This window comes from Falco punctatus (assembly GCF_963210335.1).
Source record: "Falco punctatus genome assembly, chromosome: 3".
NCBI lineage: Eukaryota > Metazoa > Chordata > Aves > Falconiformes > Falconidae > Falco > Falco punctatus.
Window position 1 is genome coordinate 110,681,429 of NC_137582.1, and position 17,787 is coordinate 110,699,215.

General features: G+C 43.2%; 1 protein-coding gene across 6 annotated transcripts in view; it reads right to left on the reverse strand.

Moving 5' to 3' along the window:
• Window positions 1-17,787, reverse strand: part of UBR4 (ubiquitin protein ligase E3 component n-recognin 4) — a 79,914-nt gene that overhangs the window by 45,021 nt on the left and 17,106 nt on the right. For 4 of the 6 annotated variants that reach the window (XM_080381334.1, XM_080381335.1, XM_080381331.1 and 1 more), the window contains exons 23-50: window positions 17,553-17,735; window positions 17,204-17,326; window positions 16,885-17,114; window positions 16,116-16,240; window positions 15,429-15,526; window positions 15,138-15,295; window positions 14,220-14,429; window positions 13,100-13,201; window positions 12,105-12,205; window positions 11,711-11,909; window positions 11,291-11,479; window positions 10,877-10,940; window positions 10,493-10,684; window positions 9,996-10,066; window positions 9,721-9,868; window positions 8,950-9,177; window positions 8,557-8,727; window positions 8,272-8,454; window positions 7,830-7,988; window positions 7,090-7,242; window positions 6,575-6,802; window positions 5,558-5,715; window positions 4,345-4,516; window positions 3,982-4,183; window positions 3,526-3,689; window positions 3,089-3,305; window positions 2,481-2,697; window positions 1,071-1,103 (exon numbers count right to left, since the gene is read on the reverse strand). In XM_080381334.1, the coding sequence (XP_080237460.1) occupies window positions 1,071-1,103; window positions 2,481-2,697; window positions 3,089-3,305; window positions 3,526-3,689; window positions 3,982-4,183; window positions 4,345-4,516; window positions 5,558-5,715; window positions 6,575-6,802; window positions 7,090-7,242; window positions 7,830-7,988; window positions 8,272-8,454; window positions 8,557-8,727; window positions 8,950-9,177; window positions 9,721-9,868; window positions 9,996-10,066; window positions 10,493-10,684; window positions 10,877-10,940; window positions 11,291-11,479; window positions 11,711-11,909; window positions 12,105-12,205; window positions 13,100-13,201; window positions 14,220-14,429; window positions 15,138-15,295; window positions 15,429-15,526; window positions 16,116-16,240; window positions 16,885-17,114; window positions 17,204-17,326; window positions 17,553-17,735 (4,478 nt within the window). The remainder of the gene's footprint in view (window positions 1-1,070; window positions 1,104-2,480; window positions 2,698-3,088; window positions 3,306-3,525; window positions 3,690-3,981; window positions 4,184-4,344; window positions 4,517-5,557; window positions 5,716-6,574; window positions 6,803-7,089; window positions 7,243-7,829; window positions 7,989-8,271; window positions 8,455-8,556; window positions 8,728-8,949; window positions 9,178-9,720; window positions 9,869-9,995; window positions 10,067-10,492; window positions 10,685-10,876; window positions 10,941-11,290; window positions 11,480-11,710; window positions 11,910-12,104; window positions 12,206-13,099; window positions 13,202-14,219; window positions 14,430-15,137; window positions 15,296-15,428; window positions 15,527-16,115; window positions 16,241-16,884; window positions 17,115-17,203; window positions 17,327-17,552; window positions 17,736-17,787) is intronic. The other 2 variants (XM_080381333.1, XM_080381332.1) reach the window with 1 other exon arrangement.

Consider the following 17,787-nt stretch of genomic DNA (forward strand, 5'->3'; position numbering starts at 1 on the left):
CCTTAGCACTTTGCTTTATGCGGGCTACAGTCATGAGTAGCTCAGAGACAGCTAACGAATGCCAAGTACAAAATCAAAGCATGATAAAACCTGCCACAGGCACCATGCATATCATTTCATTGTGTTACAGACCAGAGTTAAACCTGGCTCACGCTCACAGACAAACTTAGGACTGCTTTAATAATCCACAGCTGAAAGACAGGGGCTTTTCTCTACCAAAGAGGATAAAACATTTCCTTACGCAGCCTGCAGCAGGGATAACTTGGATTGTCTTGACAGTACCAATTCACCATGGCCCACAGACGTACATATGACTGCAGATCAAGGGTTGGTATGACACATGGGAAAAAGCGTAACCGACTTTTCTAAGGGAGCAAGATTCTACCCGCTTCCTATTTTCACACAGGTTGCTCTTTCCAATTTGGAGTTTTCAGCGCAAAATATTCCAGAGGAAAATTAACTTGGAGCACTGGGTATGACCCAAGTGAGAGATGCTGAGCTCCAAACTTTTTCACAGTAAAACGCTTGCCCCAAGGGAAAACCTTATTTACAACTTGCAGCAAAGTGTTGAAATCTCCCTTGCAGCACCACTTCATGCCTTGCAGTAGAACTACCTGAAACGCCACCTGACACACGAGAAGGAGCAGTGCAAGGATACAGGAAGGAGGGAAGAGGTAGCATTAAGGGGAGAAATAACAGCACAGCATTGGATACGAGGTAGAAGAAACAACAATTGTCTGGTCTGGCGGTGATAAATAACATGACATTCCCCTACCCACAGCCACCCTCCATAAAGCTAGCAGGGGCATAAGTGGGATAAAAAGACGCAAGGAGGAAACAAAGCGAAAAGAGAAGTCTGTCAAACAAGCAACAGTTATGCCGTATACAGCAAAAATCTGCAAACCCCCTCATCTTTACATTTCGCTAAACCATCTGCCATGCAATGACCAGAATGTAAAGAAGCAAATGTCACTTGGAAAACAAAAAAAACCAGTCAACAAAAGCCACATCATGTGCTCTGTCTCTCTGACACACACTCATTCGTGCAGAGAAAAGGATGGCATACTAACCGGTCCAGGGTGGTTAGGGACTCAGTTTCAGAACTTTGGGGGAGCAAAGAAAAAGGAAAAAAAAAAAATAATGTGTAAAGCTCACAGAAAAACTCCCTAGAACACATTCTAAGCAAAAGGCAAATTAAATGGGGAAATCAGGAAGCCAGGAGAGCGCTATATACAGTAAGTCTAAGCACGGGTCTTTCTATCTGGGCAGCAGAAACTTGTCGAATAGCAAAACAAAGGAGATCCAGGCCACCTAGCACAGAGAAGCCAAGCACACTGCTTAAAGCACCACTGAAGGTTAAATCTGAAGTGCAGACACCGAACTTTTCTGATAGGAAATATGCCTCTTGCCTGCCGTTAGCTGTTCCTACTCAAGAGGCCCTTTATAAGGTAACCATGCTGCATTCTCTAACACGTTAAGTGAAAATCAAGAGTAATTTTTTTCTTTCTGAGTTTTTAGAATATAATCCCTCTGCTTTGGAAAAGCAGAAAGCATGTCAGTGGAGAGAGGGACATCTTGTGGACATGTCACAGCAGAGGAGGGACAAAAAGAGAAAATAAGCATAGGAAAAAAATCCCATCAACTATTGGACAAAATATTAAGAGATGGCCAAACAGGTCCTTCAGCTGGAGACAACTGCTACTTCAGGCCCTGAACCTTTACCTGAGAACTTCAGTAAGATAAAATTCACCACCATTTACTCACAATCAAGCAGCGTATCCCTTAAAATGCTCATTTTTCAGCAGTGCTACTTCCTCTTTGATGTGTTTCCCTCCTATCCTTGCTAGCTTGCCAGGCTTTCTACAACCCTTACGATACACACTGAGCTCAGAAAGAGAACACAGGGTGGATATTAAAAAAAAAAAAAGTTTTCTTTCTTCTGCTAAATAGATGCCCAGCTCACCCTTGTGCTCTGGCTCTCCATAGGGGTATGTGGGGGAAAACCCCAACACTTTCTCCACCACAGCAGTTAAACTTGAGACATACAGGCTACAAGGTAAGTTAGTGGGAACCACTAGCCTAAAGCAGCATCACACACGAAGCCCTCTTCAAAACTGAACTGAACTTCAGGGGCCTTACCTTTGTGAGCTCTAGAGAATGAAAAAGGGCTAGCTTGAAATGAGAAAATGCACCAAGGCAGCAGAAATCTCTTTTAGCTCTTTAAGACTGCTATAACAAATGAACTTAGCAATGTGAAGCACGCACACAGATCTATCCGTTTACTCCAGCAGATAAATCAAGAGTGAGCACAAAGCCCTCCCTTAGAAGATAATTACTGACTTTTCAGTTATTGTTTTAGAAAAAACTCACTAAATCCCCTTAAGTTCTCCCGGTTGAGAAAGGTACACAAGCATACCAATGTCCCCTCTACAGCAACCACCCATTTGCAAGGAGAAATAAAAGAAAGACTGCAGAAATACCTCTCCAGGACAGTCCCACTGGCAGCAGCAGGGGTAGCCGACTCTGTGTCTCCAGTGCCATTCCCTTGATTCAGGTTTGGGGGACAAACGTTGCTCACTGAAGCAGACGGGAAATCCTCTGGGGGCTCATCAGGCCATCCAAACTGCTCTTTGGTTTTGCCATAAATTTTTATGGAATCCATCATAGTGACTCCAGCAGGATCCACAGAAGCACCAACTGCAGTGATGAAAGAAATTTCTTAAAAACTAACAGAACAGCTTCTTTTGAATACAAACAAGCACAGCCTCCTAAGGTCAGGATAGCAATTCCACTGCATCGTTAATATACAGCCCCTCTGACAGGTTCATCTTTTCAAAGCCATTTTCCTTCTCTATTACCTCAGCACAAAATTACTGAGCTGAGCTATTGCACACTCATCCAATGCCTCAAGAAACAGAGCCATAAATAGTTACTAAATGTTCAGGATCTGCCCCTCAAACTATTCCTGTAGTCAGGTCAAATGAACAGGTTGTGGAAACCCTTCTTACCATGGGGTGAAGCACAACAGTTTCAACCCCGCCAAGCAAAACCAACAGGTAGCCAAAGTGAACAATTAATAAAAACTTACTGAAAATGGTTAGTTTCTTGTCAGCCTGCAAGGCTTCCTCACGAGTGAAAGGGAAGTCAAACCAGCGAGCCCTGGTCATGTTGAGCTGCATGGTGCGGCCAAAGATCTCCAAGTACGAGGGCGCTCGCTCTATCGCTTGTGTGCCAATCTGGATCCGCATGCCTGTCATCACCATCGTGTTGTTATTGTTTGTCACTTCGATGGTGAAACCCCCAGGCTGGAGGAGACAAATCACAGCTCAGAAAGGTGAGCCCAAAAAATCACTCCCAAGTTAAGATGCTCAAGTCTGTACACAGGTGCCTCCACTGTTTACTTAACAATATCACGGGATTTGTACAGGGTCATTTGAACAAAGCAGACTAGGAAAAGGCATGCAATCAATCTGAACAATAATGTCACCCAGGAGCCCCAGAGAAGCCCCACGCTGCCCCATTTACCTTTGTGTTGGCCACATACATGCCAGTGGAATTGAGTCGGTGCTTTATCTGCTGAGCGTTGTAAACCTGCAGCAGGTCATTTCCTCCAAACTCCACATCTGTGAGTTGCTGGTTGTGTTCAAAGAAGTCAATAGGAAAGTTCACTTGGCTGGATGCACGAGTTGCTAAAAGGGAAGACAGATGTTTTTAACAAAATACATTATAAACAGGCAAAGCTGTGGTAAAAAAGCTGCAGAATAAACTTGCCTCCTCTGGAAATGCCTGTGCGAGCCAGATAGCTATGTATTTTTACATACATCTACGGAAACATTTTACCCAAACTTAGCCAGTACTTAGCCTTGAGATTAACTGGCAATTGTCAGAAATGAACATCTTAATTATCTACATGATGCCAATCAATCTTTGCATCTATATTTGCCACCGCTACCTTGCACCTAAGTATGAGAAGCCCCTTACTAATAGCAGCTGCCTTGCGCTTGCGAACTGGTTTCATGATGCTGATGACGCTGCTAGGCTGGAGAGAGGGCTGGAGCCAGTAGGAGGTATTCTCTACATTGGCCATGTAGATCCTCAGGCTGCCGTCTTCGCACAGGAGGATCATAGTGGTCCTCTGCTGCTCATTGCAGGCCGTGTGACGGATGGCCACCATGTCCTGAATCTGCAAAGGCATGCAATACAAGTCAAGGAAAGGACTCGGCAACTGCTGCTTGAAGAAAGGAACTCTCTGCATTAGAAAAACTGTGAAGACTAGCGATCTTGTTGATGGAACAACGAGAAACCACGTTTTAAGGGCCAGAAATACAGGGAACTATGACTCACCTTTGCTTTGGCTGGCAAGGTTTTAATCTCCTGGATGAGAAAGGTGTCCGGCTTCACCATCATCACCAGTGGGACACCTGTGGTTTGCTGAACACAGCACACCAAGCCAGGGTGGTTCATCACCTCAGACCACTGACACAGTGCTGGTGAAGTCTTACTCCCACCGTTTGAACTGCAAGAGATGACGGGCAGAATAACATTCGTTTAAAAAGCAACACAAGCGAAACCACACAAAATTCATCACCACGCAGGTCAAAGCTTCATCCTCAGCAGGAATTCAAAGCGCTGCATTAATGAACAGCCAGGAACATCAGCGCCCAGTTCACAGGTGAGAAACCTGAAACAATCACTTGAGTGGGGAGAAAGCACAAGCCTCCCAACCCCACAGTCCTGATCTCTGCCCTGGTAACACTTTATGCCCAAACCCAAGGAAGCAATTTTAAAATGGCTTTCGGCTATCTTTTTATGTGAACAGATGCACAGGTCCATGTTTCAACACACCAGCAGCACTAAGCAAAGGCCAATGCAGGAGAATCTATGTGACACTGCTCACTAGAAAAAAAATACTATAAATCTGCAAAAAGACTAAGCCAAACTCGACCAGGGCTAGGGAGCTCTTGGAACCTGACCCTGCTACAGAGCCTACTCAAGACAGAGGCTTTCTATCAGGCTAGTGAAGAGCCTGTGGCCCAAACACCCAGCTTTCCTCCTCAGGACAAATGACAGAACACTTCTTTCTTGTCACATTCATAGCATAAGAGATTGGTTTCCCTCAAGGAAGTCTGAAAATAAGCCTTAACATGCACAACACACAAGGTCCACTGCAGTACTGTTGCCGAAAAGAAACAAAAGGCTTCCTTGCTCTGCAGCCTCCGCAAGGGTGGGTAATCCCATCGGTTCCAGCTGCTGCACCACCAGCAGCTCTGCACTGTGCAGCAAGACTGCTCTGAAGCCACCTTTCCACTGTGAAATCCTAGTAGGAAGAAAAAAAATGCATACACGTCCCACTGCCGAAACAGGCAGCTTTGGTTTCAAATCATTCTGCAATTAGGGCAGAAGCACCACAAAAAGTAGCAAGAAATCATCAGTCAAAAAGGGGATCTTCGCCACAAGCTTTGGCCATTCAGAGCTGGGATGTTAAGAATAATTAGTAATATTTATTAATGATAAACAGAAATGAAAACTTCAGGGGAGTCTTCCACATGCGCCTCACCTCTTTATGTTAATTGGGAATAGCCGCTGCACTTCCAGATTGGCCCGGCTGATGGTGGCTGCAAAAGATTTGCCTTGACAGTAACTGAAGAACAACATCTGTAGCACGTGGGAGTAATACACTGACACACCGCCTCCTGCGACCTGGCCATTACTGTCCTGCAGGATCAGGGAGAAACGACAACATTTAAGATAAGCATACATCCTCCAAAACACTTTGTCAGGCTTTTAAATGATGGAATTATTCCAAAAGCCTCTCCCTGCCCCCTCGCCAGCAGTGAGAGAACACAGCCCTAAATGACAATTTTCTAAGCTGAACTCCTTGGTGAACTCATCCATCAGATACTTCAAAGGCTTTTGAAGGGGATACTGCATAGCCAAAGGCTGTAGGTAGCCCTCAGCTACCACATCTGTGTGCCTGAATGTTGTATGGCAATCTCACATGCAGCGCTCCCCATGTTCCCAGCTCATAAAAGAGCTTTCCTGAGGGCCTGCTTCTGATCTCTTCCCCCATTTTGGAGCAGGCTGGAATAAAAAGACTGAATGAAAGGGGGACAGCTTTTAAAAGCCGCCCCCCAAGACTACAGAGCTGCTGTTGACCAGCAACAAAGGCTCACTCCACCTCTGCAGCCCCAGCAATGGTCAGGAACTTTATCCATTGTGGTTACTGCACCTTTGGAGTACCTCACTCCAAGAACAGCACTGCTCTGCAGCCACCTCCCTGCTGAGAAATCCTGCTGGGCATAACTTCAGAGCCAGCCACGGAAAGCATGCTCCATTTTCTAGATGAAAGGATCAAGGGGTTTAATTTCTACCCCCACCCCTTTTCACTGCAAGGATGTTTCTCTCTTTAGAGGAATGGCAAGCTCATTGATCTAGATCAGGGGGCTTAAAAGGAAAGGGGACGGGAAAAAAAAAAAAAAGAAAAAAAAAGGAAACTTCTGCGTTCAAATATAAGGCACAAGCAAGAGAGAGAAAGCCACTGCAGCCCATGCTACAAGAAAGGCAACATCTGTACCTTTAGGTCCTCATGATTGACTTCAAGCACGTTGGTGACATAGAACGGTCCATGCTGGGCACTGCTCGCCTCTTCCATGAGCTGCGTATAGATGTACCCAGCCGAGGACATGATCACTATGATGTTCTTCCCCTCTTCGTTGAAAAGGAAAGTGACATCCCTGATTTTGGAACTTGGCAGAAGGAAATAGAAAGTTGGACTCAAGGCATCGACAGAGAGATCGTAAATCTGTGGGAAGAATCAAGGAAATAACTTCCATGATACAAACCAGTGCAAATGGACAAGAGTTGAGACAATAGGTTGAGATTTAGATGTTACAGTTCGTTTTTTTGCTTTTTGGGTTCTTTGGGTTTTGCTTCTTCTTACGACAACAGTAGCCAAATACCACAGCTTTACATTTCCAATTAATTTCTGACTAAGAATATGATCACATTCTTCCCCATGCAACTCTGCCAAGATCCAGACTCTAATGTCTGAAAGAAGACCTCTCATCAACAGCTGATGACCAAACGTACCTTCACAAAGTCGGCAGTCACAATAGCAAGCTCTGTTTGAGAGCCTGGCAGCCACACAGCTTTAATGATGAAATTTCCAGTGGCTAGTTGGGGATGAAGTACCAAATGATCAGAGACTGATCCAGAGCTGCTGAATGTTAACACGTGGCAGTCCTGCGGTAATGAAAAAAATTGGTCAAATATTAGAACAAAGCGTTTATAAACATTTCAAGCCAAGAACAGAGTTAAAAGCTAGCATTCCTCTTAGTGCCAATAATAATTCATAGAGGAAGAATCTAAAATTCCTGCAGGTAAGGTGAATGACGTGGAAGTTTGTGAAGAAAACAAAACCAAACCCAAAACCAAACCACAGAGCTGTTTCTTAGCTAAATATCAGATCTGTGAATTCGGCACTGGGAAAGCTGAACCTAAATTGGGGAGAATACAAAAAACCCGTCCTGGCTACAAAGCACTTGTTACGGACTAGTTCTAACACACCAAGTTTCACATGACTAAACCTTCACTCCTGTCATAAATTTGGCCTAAATACAATAAGTAGTACTATTTTGAGACACTGTCTCATTTATTATATTATTCATATAGGTCCTGCTCCTTTTACTTCATATATCTAGTAAGAAAGTGATTCATCAACTAAAATTAGTGACAGACCTTTGGAGCCAGCTCTGCGCTAGCTCCTCAGAGGACAGACAGACACCTGGTTTTGAGCTGATGTTTCCAGCTGCCTGGAAAAGGGCACTTACTTTCAGGCCACACACAGCTAGGTAGTCCTCCTTGCAGGGATTTCCAGTTAGGCTCAGCACAGTAAACGGAACGGGTGCAGAAGCAAGGCGAGTAAGGGTCAATTTTCTTTTGCTGGAGTCTGCTTGTTTCAGCAATGCTGAGAGCTGAAGGACTGTAATCTGCAGAACAAAAGGAACTCAAGTTACCCATGTTTACAACCGAGGGGAAAAAGGCATTTCAATTTCAGCTCTATGACTGTGTGGCCACAGTTTTCACTGTTTCTGCTGCAAGACTTCTTTTCTCTAAGGAATGAGAGGTATTTCTAAGCTACACAATACTTTACAGATGATCCAGATCTCAGGACAGGCAGAACAAATCGTATCCCGCTTGTTTTTCAGTGCTCTAAGGCCAGTTTCGTTTTCCTTTACAATCCAGAATTCTCTAAAGAGTTAGAGAACTCACCTTGCCCTTTTCGTGACTCACAGCCAGGTGCTGCCGACGGCCGTGCGGGGACGACAGCACACACATCGCCACCCGCCTCAGCACATGAGCACTGATCAGCTGCCGGATCGTCTGGCCCTGGTCACCGCTGTAGTTCATGCGGACGTTCTCAAAAGCACCTTCTTGAGAGCCCAGAGTCGGGACCTGTATCATTATGAAAAGCATACAAAAGCCTATCACTGAAATTTTTCTGTTTAAAAGTGATCCCACTTGTCCCATCATCTAATCGCTCCTTTAGTATCATACCATCAACTGATCTGTCATTTCTACTGACTTGTCCAAAGTATGCAGCTCATTGAGAGCTTGCTGTGCACGACTGCTGCTCCCCATGGCTGAAGCTTGCTGGAAGTTTATCTGAATGGCATCCATCAGGAAATTCAGCATCTCCAGCACCAAAGGTGCAAAGGAGAAGTTGGCCTGCAAGAAATAAATAAGGCAAGTGAAGCACAAGATGCTCTTGCTGGCAGTCTTCATAAAAGCTGCATGTCAACTGCTTTTTAAAGCTGGACACCACTTTTATGATCCCTCTTATCAGAAAGAGCAGCGCAAAAATCAAGCAACTTGGCAGATAACCAACACTGTTTGCCCCTCATCCTCATCTTAAACCATCTTCTTTTAACAGCTAGCTGATAATCATACCTGGGACTGCAATTCCTCTCGACAGCCCTCAACATTTCTACACAGGCTGCTCTTCTTGGGTTTTTCTTCATCAGGACCCTTCCCCTCACTGATGGTGACCTTGGCTTTCTCTGCAGGAGAGGTGCTTGCATGTCGAATGACACTCTCGGGCACTCTGGGCTCACTCTGGAAGGCGGATTCTTTCATGGTAGAACTCATACCACTGCTGGGAGTTCTCTTCACCAAAGCCTGGGAATGATACCATAATGCTAAAAGCCCAAACCAGACTCAATTTTACCACTGATAAAATGAATACAGGTTGTAACAGCAGCAAGATTAATGTAATTTTTAAGAAACAGAGTGCAATTCTCTTAGATTGCAATCTTAAAGAAATAACACAACAGTATCCTACGTGCCACTCTCCACCCAAGTATTAGAAAAATGTTCATATCTAAGATAAAGTTGCTTTGCTTGCTGCTAGTGGAAAACATGGGAGAAGGTGGTATCTGAATGCTGCGTAGCTTAAAATAACTTGCAAATTCTGTCCGGCTAACTGGAATCCAAGTAGTCACTAGGACAAAGATTTGAAAATGCACTTATTTGGTGCAAAAAAAGGTAAATTGCCAGGCAAGCAGTAAATTAAGAGGAGTCATCATAAAGCCAAGGCCTTCAAGTCTTTGTACTCTTACACACTCATATCAAAAGGTAACTTATCGCAGAACAGAAACCTCTGCAAAAGACTTTAAAAACTGAAGAAACCACAGCTTGTAAGTTGATTTAAAGACACATTACCAGGCAACTGCCATCTTCCTTGGCTCCACAGTCACAGAAGAATGATCCGTATTTGGCATAAGAAATCTCATGATCCTTGTGACAAACTTTAGCACAAACTGTGCAAACACCAACCCCATCAACCATCTTGCAAGTGTGACAGTGATACCTGCACAAAATAAGCCAGAGGAGTTATAAAATACAATGCCTCAGTAAGGCCCACAGCTGCATTTGCTTCCTTCTCAGTGGCCAGAAATATCAGGCTGAAATTGCAAACACAAATTTGAGATTCTTACCAATGCTGATTCATGAATTCCTTCTGTGTGATCGTGAAGGTACAGAGTTTATTACAAAGAGAATCTTCGTCCTATCAAGAAGAAAGTTGTTTTGGAAAGGTGTCACAACTGCAGCTACAGCAAAGGCACAGGGTACAGAATACACTCCTCAGACATCAAATGCACATTTTAAGAATAGCAAGTTTTAGGATCACTTCACTAAAAGGCAGCAGTTGGTATCAAACCACATGGAAAGAGGAGATGGTAATATTTTAAAGCAACACAAAAGAGTGAATGTAAGAAAAACAGTAAGAAAAAATATATATTGGGGAGACAAATTTTAAAGCATGCATTAACGACAGAATTCTCTTCCAGATCTGACAGCTAGGGTTCCTCACTCAGTCACACATTAGGAATAAACAACAACAATAGAAATCTTGATTTATAACCTGAGTAATTCTGATTTGAAAGCTGCAAAATAAATCTTCATCTCATTTGCAGCATTAACTATTGCCTACCGAATCTTCAGCTTGAGAGTCCTCCTCTTCCACTGCCAACTCTTCCACCCAGTCTGAATCCACCTCAATCGCCCGTTCCTCTCCATCAACAGAAAGATGACTTGGTCCTTGGCCACTGGTCTGGCTCAGTGCATTAGTCACATCGGCCAGGTAAGAGACAATATGGCATGTGCACTCCAAGATAGTCACATGCTATAAAGTAAACATGAATGAAAATTAGAGACAATATTTAGATCCCACAATAGCTGCTGTAAGGCAAGAAAGTAGAACAGTCCCCCAACCAAATTGCTTTAAAACTCCCACTATGAAACCAAAACAGGACAGCTGATACAGCTGAGGCCTGAGATTCATTCCTGCAAGTTAAGCACATATCACATGTCTTACCTTCCCTTGCATGACATTCGCATTCATTTTTTCTACCACATTCTTCTGAGACAGGTATTTCTTGCTGTAACACAAACCAGTGGAGAAGATCATTACAGTCTGGGAGGCATATAATCAGTTCTGACAAATAGCCTGAAGCATTCAGTTTGCTTTGGATTAACCACAGGAAATGTATAAATGCAGTAATTAAACCATCACGTATGGAAAAGGCAAAGAAAACACAGGGTCATTCTTAATGGGCGGACAGAGATCAGCCTCTCTAAGACACTTTACATTCTGAAAAAAAACAACCCTAAGAAACGTTTCAGTTAACATGAACATCTGTCCCCAGATTACCAGGAAATTATTTTTTTTTAAAAAAAATCAGTCTAAGTGATGCAAACGCACAAACAGCAGTACACAGTTCTCTCTTACCATCTGCCTAGCCAATCAACAGCAGCACCATGAAGCTGGAGGTGTCCCGCACCTTGTCCTGCACTAGCCAAAGTTGCCATCACGACCATCAGTTCAGGAAAGCCTGTGCCATCACCATTGGCCAACATTTCTGTTGCCATTGGTATTAGAGTACTCAGTAGAACAGTGCAGACTCCTTCTCCGACTTGGCTAATCAAAAAGGAAAAAGTTTCAGACAGGTACGTCACCCAGTGAAATACCACTAAGCCCCACACTGCAAGAGCACTGTCACAGCAATGCCTTCAGGGCAAACTGCCACACCCCCCATCACTTCATTTGAAAGCTGACAAGAAACCACCAGCAACTCGCAAGCAATCTGCACATCTAGAGAACAACAGAAATGAACAGCACACAAAAGAAACTACAAAGGTTGTGCTTTACCTGTTTTCCCGAACAATGTAAGTTGTCAAGAGTTGCAGCAGCTGCCTGTTCTCTTGCACAACGTCCAGCTGGTCCGAGTCTTTGGGTGGGGACATGGTCATCCTGGTTAACCAGGCCTGGAGACGTACAGGTTCCACACAAGCCAGCTGAGCCAAAGAGCCACAAAGTCGCAACAGGCTGGGGTTGGGACTCTTCTCAGCTGGAAGAGAAAGTTACTAGTGAGTGACAGATGCTACAACAAACATGTTTGAAGATGGCTTTCCATTAAAAGGGTGAAGCTGTCATTCCACTTCCTCTTACAGCTGTTCTTTCAAGTATCTTCATATCATAGTCTAATACAAGAACAGTATGAAGGGGACAAAGGCAGGACAGAAGAGATTCAACAATTACTTACTCAGCTGGAAGAGCTTGGTGAAGAATTTTAGCACCCTGTTGCAGAACTTCGCTGAGAGGTTTTCATTGGCTGTCGCCATCATGATCTGGACCAATTCTCCACTATATGGAGAGGAGGAATTGTCAGCTTTGTAAAAGATGACCCATTCCTTTTTTCCACCTGCACTTGTACCTGCCCTCACACTTAAGACTGGCAATAGTTTGTATTAGCATCACTCGGCATCCAGGCCACAGCAATTGCTTTCAAACAAACACCCCTTAGCTTAGACTAAACCTTGTAGATCTCATGAGCTCCTGAGAAGCATATCAGTATTCTCCACGTATCAAGTCACAAACGGGCCTGTACTGGTTTCCAAACCAAAATTCTATGTTTTCTTGCCTATTTTTCCCTTCCATGTTAACACAGAACAGCCACTAGACTGCTTTTGAACTGTTAAACAAGTAGAGAGAAAAACCAGACAATGGCTGGATTTCCAACACACAAAACCTTTCCTCCAGTTCACCCTCATATCTCTTCAGAACATTTGTTTTTGTGCTATGCCGTTTCCATCACAATTTGCCTTCATAATTCTAAGTCAGGCCAACACCCCACCTCCCCCCTTAAAAACATCAACCTATAGCCCCAAGGAAGCACTGAGAGAACTTGGGATTTTGCAGCTTGATCTGTACTTGATCTAACAGCCCTACAGACCAGCATCTCTCAAAAATATCCTTATAATGCCTTTGATAAAACAATCATCTTGCAGGATTCCCCACTGATGATCACTGTGAGGGCTCGGTGAATATTTTACTTGGAGTGACAAAGACCTAGGTCCTTTCCCACACAGAAAGTCTTTTCACACTCCCCTGCACTGCTTGAAGGGCATCTTCTCTTTACACAGTTCCGTATTTTCCTGTGCAAAGGCATTAAAGTCACATAGGTATTGACAGTGGCAAGCTAAGAGAAAAAGGAAGAGAAATAAAGTTCCTAGGCTACAACTTCCAGGATGACTTCACCTTTCTGAAAAGAATTCCTCCATGGCTTTTCGGGCCTGGCTGCTCTCCAGTTGTTTCTCCAGATGCTGCAAACATTCCTCCAAGATGGACTCATCCAGGCCACTAAGGATCAAAAGATGCATATTAAGAATACAGAAGAGCAATTTAAACTACTTAATCCTAAGAGCTGAGAAGTGACCAGTTTTGCTAATTGTATTAAACTGTCTACTAACTGAAAGCAGCTCTCCTTCCAAGAGACAGGAGAAAAACAGTTGATGAACAATCATACATAAAACACAAATCCACCAGGTGTTCAGAAAAAAGTGGCACATGATGCTGTAAGGCAAGTTACACAGGAACCTATAATAATCTCGACCTTTCAGACTCCTCACATTATAAATTCCTATAAATGGCTGCTCTTTTTACACTTCAAGTCTCTTTTAGTGTTACTCCTTCCCATTCTCTCCTGCTCTCATCCCCACTCCACAACACACTCTGCAAGTAAAATCCAATTACATTTACATTCTCTACCAGAAGGCGCAGTAGATCTCCCTCTGAATACCTTCCATCCAGAGGGGATCAGTATTAAAAAGATGCAACATCATCATGCCTAATGGTTTTATGTTTCAGATGGGTAGAATCCACATCTGCACATCAAGCTTATTCCCTCCATACACTCAGTGAGTCAGGGGTGGGAAGCACAAATCTGGCTAGTTTGCTATGATAAAGCAGGGATTAACCATCCTTAGAAACAGCAAGAAGAGAGACAAAGGAATATAAAGCGAGTTAGGTCGGCATCTTCAGCTTTGATTTTGTGCTTGTATTTACATAATTTTCTATTTGCCGAAATAAAAAAAACTATCCAGATACATCCATGCTCCATTCAGAGTTACAAGAGATGATGAAAATCCACGCTGCCTTAACAGCAGCGCTGAAAATTCTAACAGGAATAAAAAAAAAATCTCATCTTTTTAGTCCACAGATCTAGAACCCTTCCACAGATAAAAATAAGCCGACTTTTTGCTTTTCTGTTGTGCTGGTTTTGAACAGCACATCTTGACACTGATGTTTGAACATACTGTAGTAATTCTTTGTATACAGCTTTCTTGGAGGAGAACTGCAAGCCACACAGCCCCGTTACCTGTTCGGATCAGAGTGATGGGCCAGGATGTTATAACATCCTGTGATCAATTTCTCATAAACACGTGCCAGGAATTCATCTGATTCTGCAGGGCCCAGGATCCTTTCTAGGGAGTTGCTGCTTATTTCTGCCACACTCTCTGTGCTGGTCTCCAAAAGGAGGGGCAATAGGGAATGAATCACCTGTGGTGGGTTCAAGTCATCCGACCAGCTTGAAAAGAAAAGCCAACAAGTTAATTCTCTGCATGATGTATCAGAGAACATTCTTACCAGATAACTCCCAAGTGACACAAGTAAGGCACAAGTCTGGATGGAAATCAGTGATAAAACCCTTTTTAGAAAGCTGGAATAAATACACTGGCACAGCAATTTTCCGCTCAGAAAAAACAGTCCTCATCTGGAAAACTCTACATGTGTCATTGTTGCATATACAGTTACAACATTTTCCTACCAGACAGTCCTGCTATGGCATAGTACAGCTTTTGGACTTGTCTGCAGTGTCAATAACTATTTTTTTGTTTCAGAATATCTTAGAGTAAGTCCCTGGAAAAAAAAAAATTCGTCCATTTCACTTTCATTATGCTTTGAAAATGTCACACAAGTGAGTAACAAAACACAAGTGAGTTAATTAGATCCATATTGTCTCAGTTCAGATCCCAATTTCTTCAAGTCCCTATTCAACAAAAAGGACTACAGGTCTCTCTCTCAGAGTTTGTCTTTTAGAGATGCCAGATCAAGACAGAAAGGCTATCTTTCATTCATTTACTATTTAGAACTGTAAACCAAAAGCTCCATTAAAGGCTTACTTCAAAATACAGCGCCAGTTCACCAAGTGTTCCGCCCGAACAGCCTGGTGAAGACAGACACTCAGAAGAGCAGACATATAGAGCAAAAAAGCGATATAAACCCCGTCACTTACACAATGAGATCCCCAGTGAGTCTGACCAGGGAGAGCAGGGTGTGCTTTAAGGAAGCTGCAAGAGGTAGACTTTGGCTGCAGAGAGTACCAAGGTGGGCGGCCTGAACCGCACTGATGTAGCTTTCGGCGGGGATCGTGTCATTCGCAAAGGCGTTGCGCTATGGATTGAGACACACACAGGCACACAAATCAGAGCCCTTTACCTTTAACAGAAAGACATACTGCCCGCCCCTTGCCAGCAAGTTATGGAGTTAAGATCACACCCAGGTCAATCCACGAGGCTGGACTCACCCACGAGCCAATGTTTGGAAACTCATTTGTATGAATGTTGTTCCACGATTCACATAAAGTCTGCACAGCTGATGGCAAGTTCTGAACAAGTGTTGGACCTGCAATTAATACAGAATCATAAGTCACTGAGTAATTTCACGGGTCCTATAGACAACTGCAATGCTTCTATAACACTCTTTAAAACTGAATTATTAAGACACAACTGTAGCTAAATTCTGCTAAAAAAACCCTGAGCTGTAATTCTGTTAAAGGCTAGTTCCATGCTTTTCTACAAGTCAGAATCATCCCTAGAAGTTTGCAAGGGCTTCACAGCTTCTTTCACTTAATTAAAACAGAAAACATGGCAAAAATATTAATTTGCAGCAGCCTTCCAACATACCAACATTTCATAATTCTCTTTACTATGCCATGCCACCAGACCTATAATATATTATGGTTATAAAAGCATTTCAATACTCCAGATAAGTCCACAAGATAGTTACTTTCAGGGTTTGCCCAACTTTTTCAGTTGTTAGGATACTAAAAGGGAAAGACTTCCTAGTCTGCTGCTGCCTGGATAGCGCACTATTTGAACAAAGCGACTGCGAGCACATTAGCCAGCACAGAGCTTTGAAATGGAACGTTGGCAGCATTGTAGAAAGCTTCACCTGTACAGAGAAGGAAATCTGAACTATCCAGCACCCTCACCTAGGGTATTAGACTTGCAACGGCTGGATCCAATGGCCAGGACAGCAGCATAACCTCGTAGCTTCTCTTCAGAGGGTTTGTTCTCAGTGGAGCCCTCTTCGGAGAGACTCCGTAGCAAGTAAGATCTGCGTTCAGGGTGGAAAGGATTTATTTCAGGAAACAGCTCTCCATTTCAGAACTAAGGGTATCAATACAGCGACAGATAAGCAAGCAAAGTTCTGAAGTTCTGCCCTATACTTTTTGTTATGCCACTAAGGGAGTTCTGGGTTTTTATCTCCTCTAAGCTACTTACCAGGAAAAACACCCACTCAAAAGAAAAAGCTGATTTACTTTTGCTTTCTTCTACATGGGTTCTAACGAGAGTTTAGAAGACTTCAGACTCTTAATGTAAGAATTAAACCCCTTCCGTGATGGTCTGACAGTCTCAATATTATCTCAGTGAAATAACCTTAAGTAGCACTATCCGAGAGAGTGGTAAGAGGAGGTTTCATCTTTGGATGAAAAGCTGATTTTGCAAGCTTGCAAAAAGCCTTGAAAGATCAGACAAGGATGCTACTTAGAAACAACAACTTCACATACATGGCTTGAGAAGCTACGTTTTATTCTTCTTTTAAAACAACAGACACTCTAGAGGATGCAAGTTAGAGTAATTATACTGGACTACAAAAAAAAAGGCACCTATGTCTAAGAAAACAACAAACAAAATGCAAAGAAAGTCCTACGCACAGAAGAAAATTGTATTCCTACTAGCAATCTGAAAGGACTGTACCTGGTAAACGTAGCATACGTGTCAATAAGCTGTAGAGTAGCAGGCAGGAGGTTCTTGGTTATCTCTGAAGACTTCTGCGGATCGGTTTCTGCAGCTAGCTTAGAAAAGTGCTCATCTAAAGAAACCTGAATCTTGGAAATTGCAGCATCAAGGGTGTAAATGGATTGTAAACTGGGAACTTCGTGCAGTTGGAGAATAGTTGTGCAATCAACACCACAGAAAGAAGATATCTTAAAATACAAAGGGATGGAACAATAAGTGCAAATCATTCCATGAAAAGAGAAGCTCTGTATGTGCAATTGCATTCACCCCCCCTTACCTGTCGAGCAAAGTATTCTTCTGTTATTTCTACATCGTACTTCACTGAGCTGCACTTGCTGGAGGCCAATTCAATGAGAGAAGCAGCATGGTCAGCTTTCATGCCCTGCTTGGTAAGGTGATCCTACAGATGCCAAAAAAAGCCCTGTCACACTTCAAAAGTTCTCGATCATTAACCACTCTGACAATTAACAGGCTAGAACACTTTAGAAAACACGGACACAAGTTCCCATTTCTCACCATCATGCCCATATAACAAATCCCACGTGCAGTCAGCATGGAAGAACAAGAGACTGACATTCTTACTCTCAACAATGTTACAAAACATCCCTATAAATATGAGGCTTTACCTTAATCCATGTGACATAAGATGGGATTCGCAGCCGGGAAGACCAGCGCAATGTGTGTAAAATATCACATTCACTCATCTCTGGTGTGTTCATAGCCAACTGATTCATGTAGGTTTTGGACGGAGGCAAAATCCCTAGTATCCGCCATAATATCAGGAAGTAGTATTGAAGTGCACAGGCTTCCTAAACAAAAGTACAGTTGGACAAATTAGTAAACAAAGTTTCAATCATTACA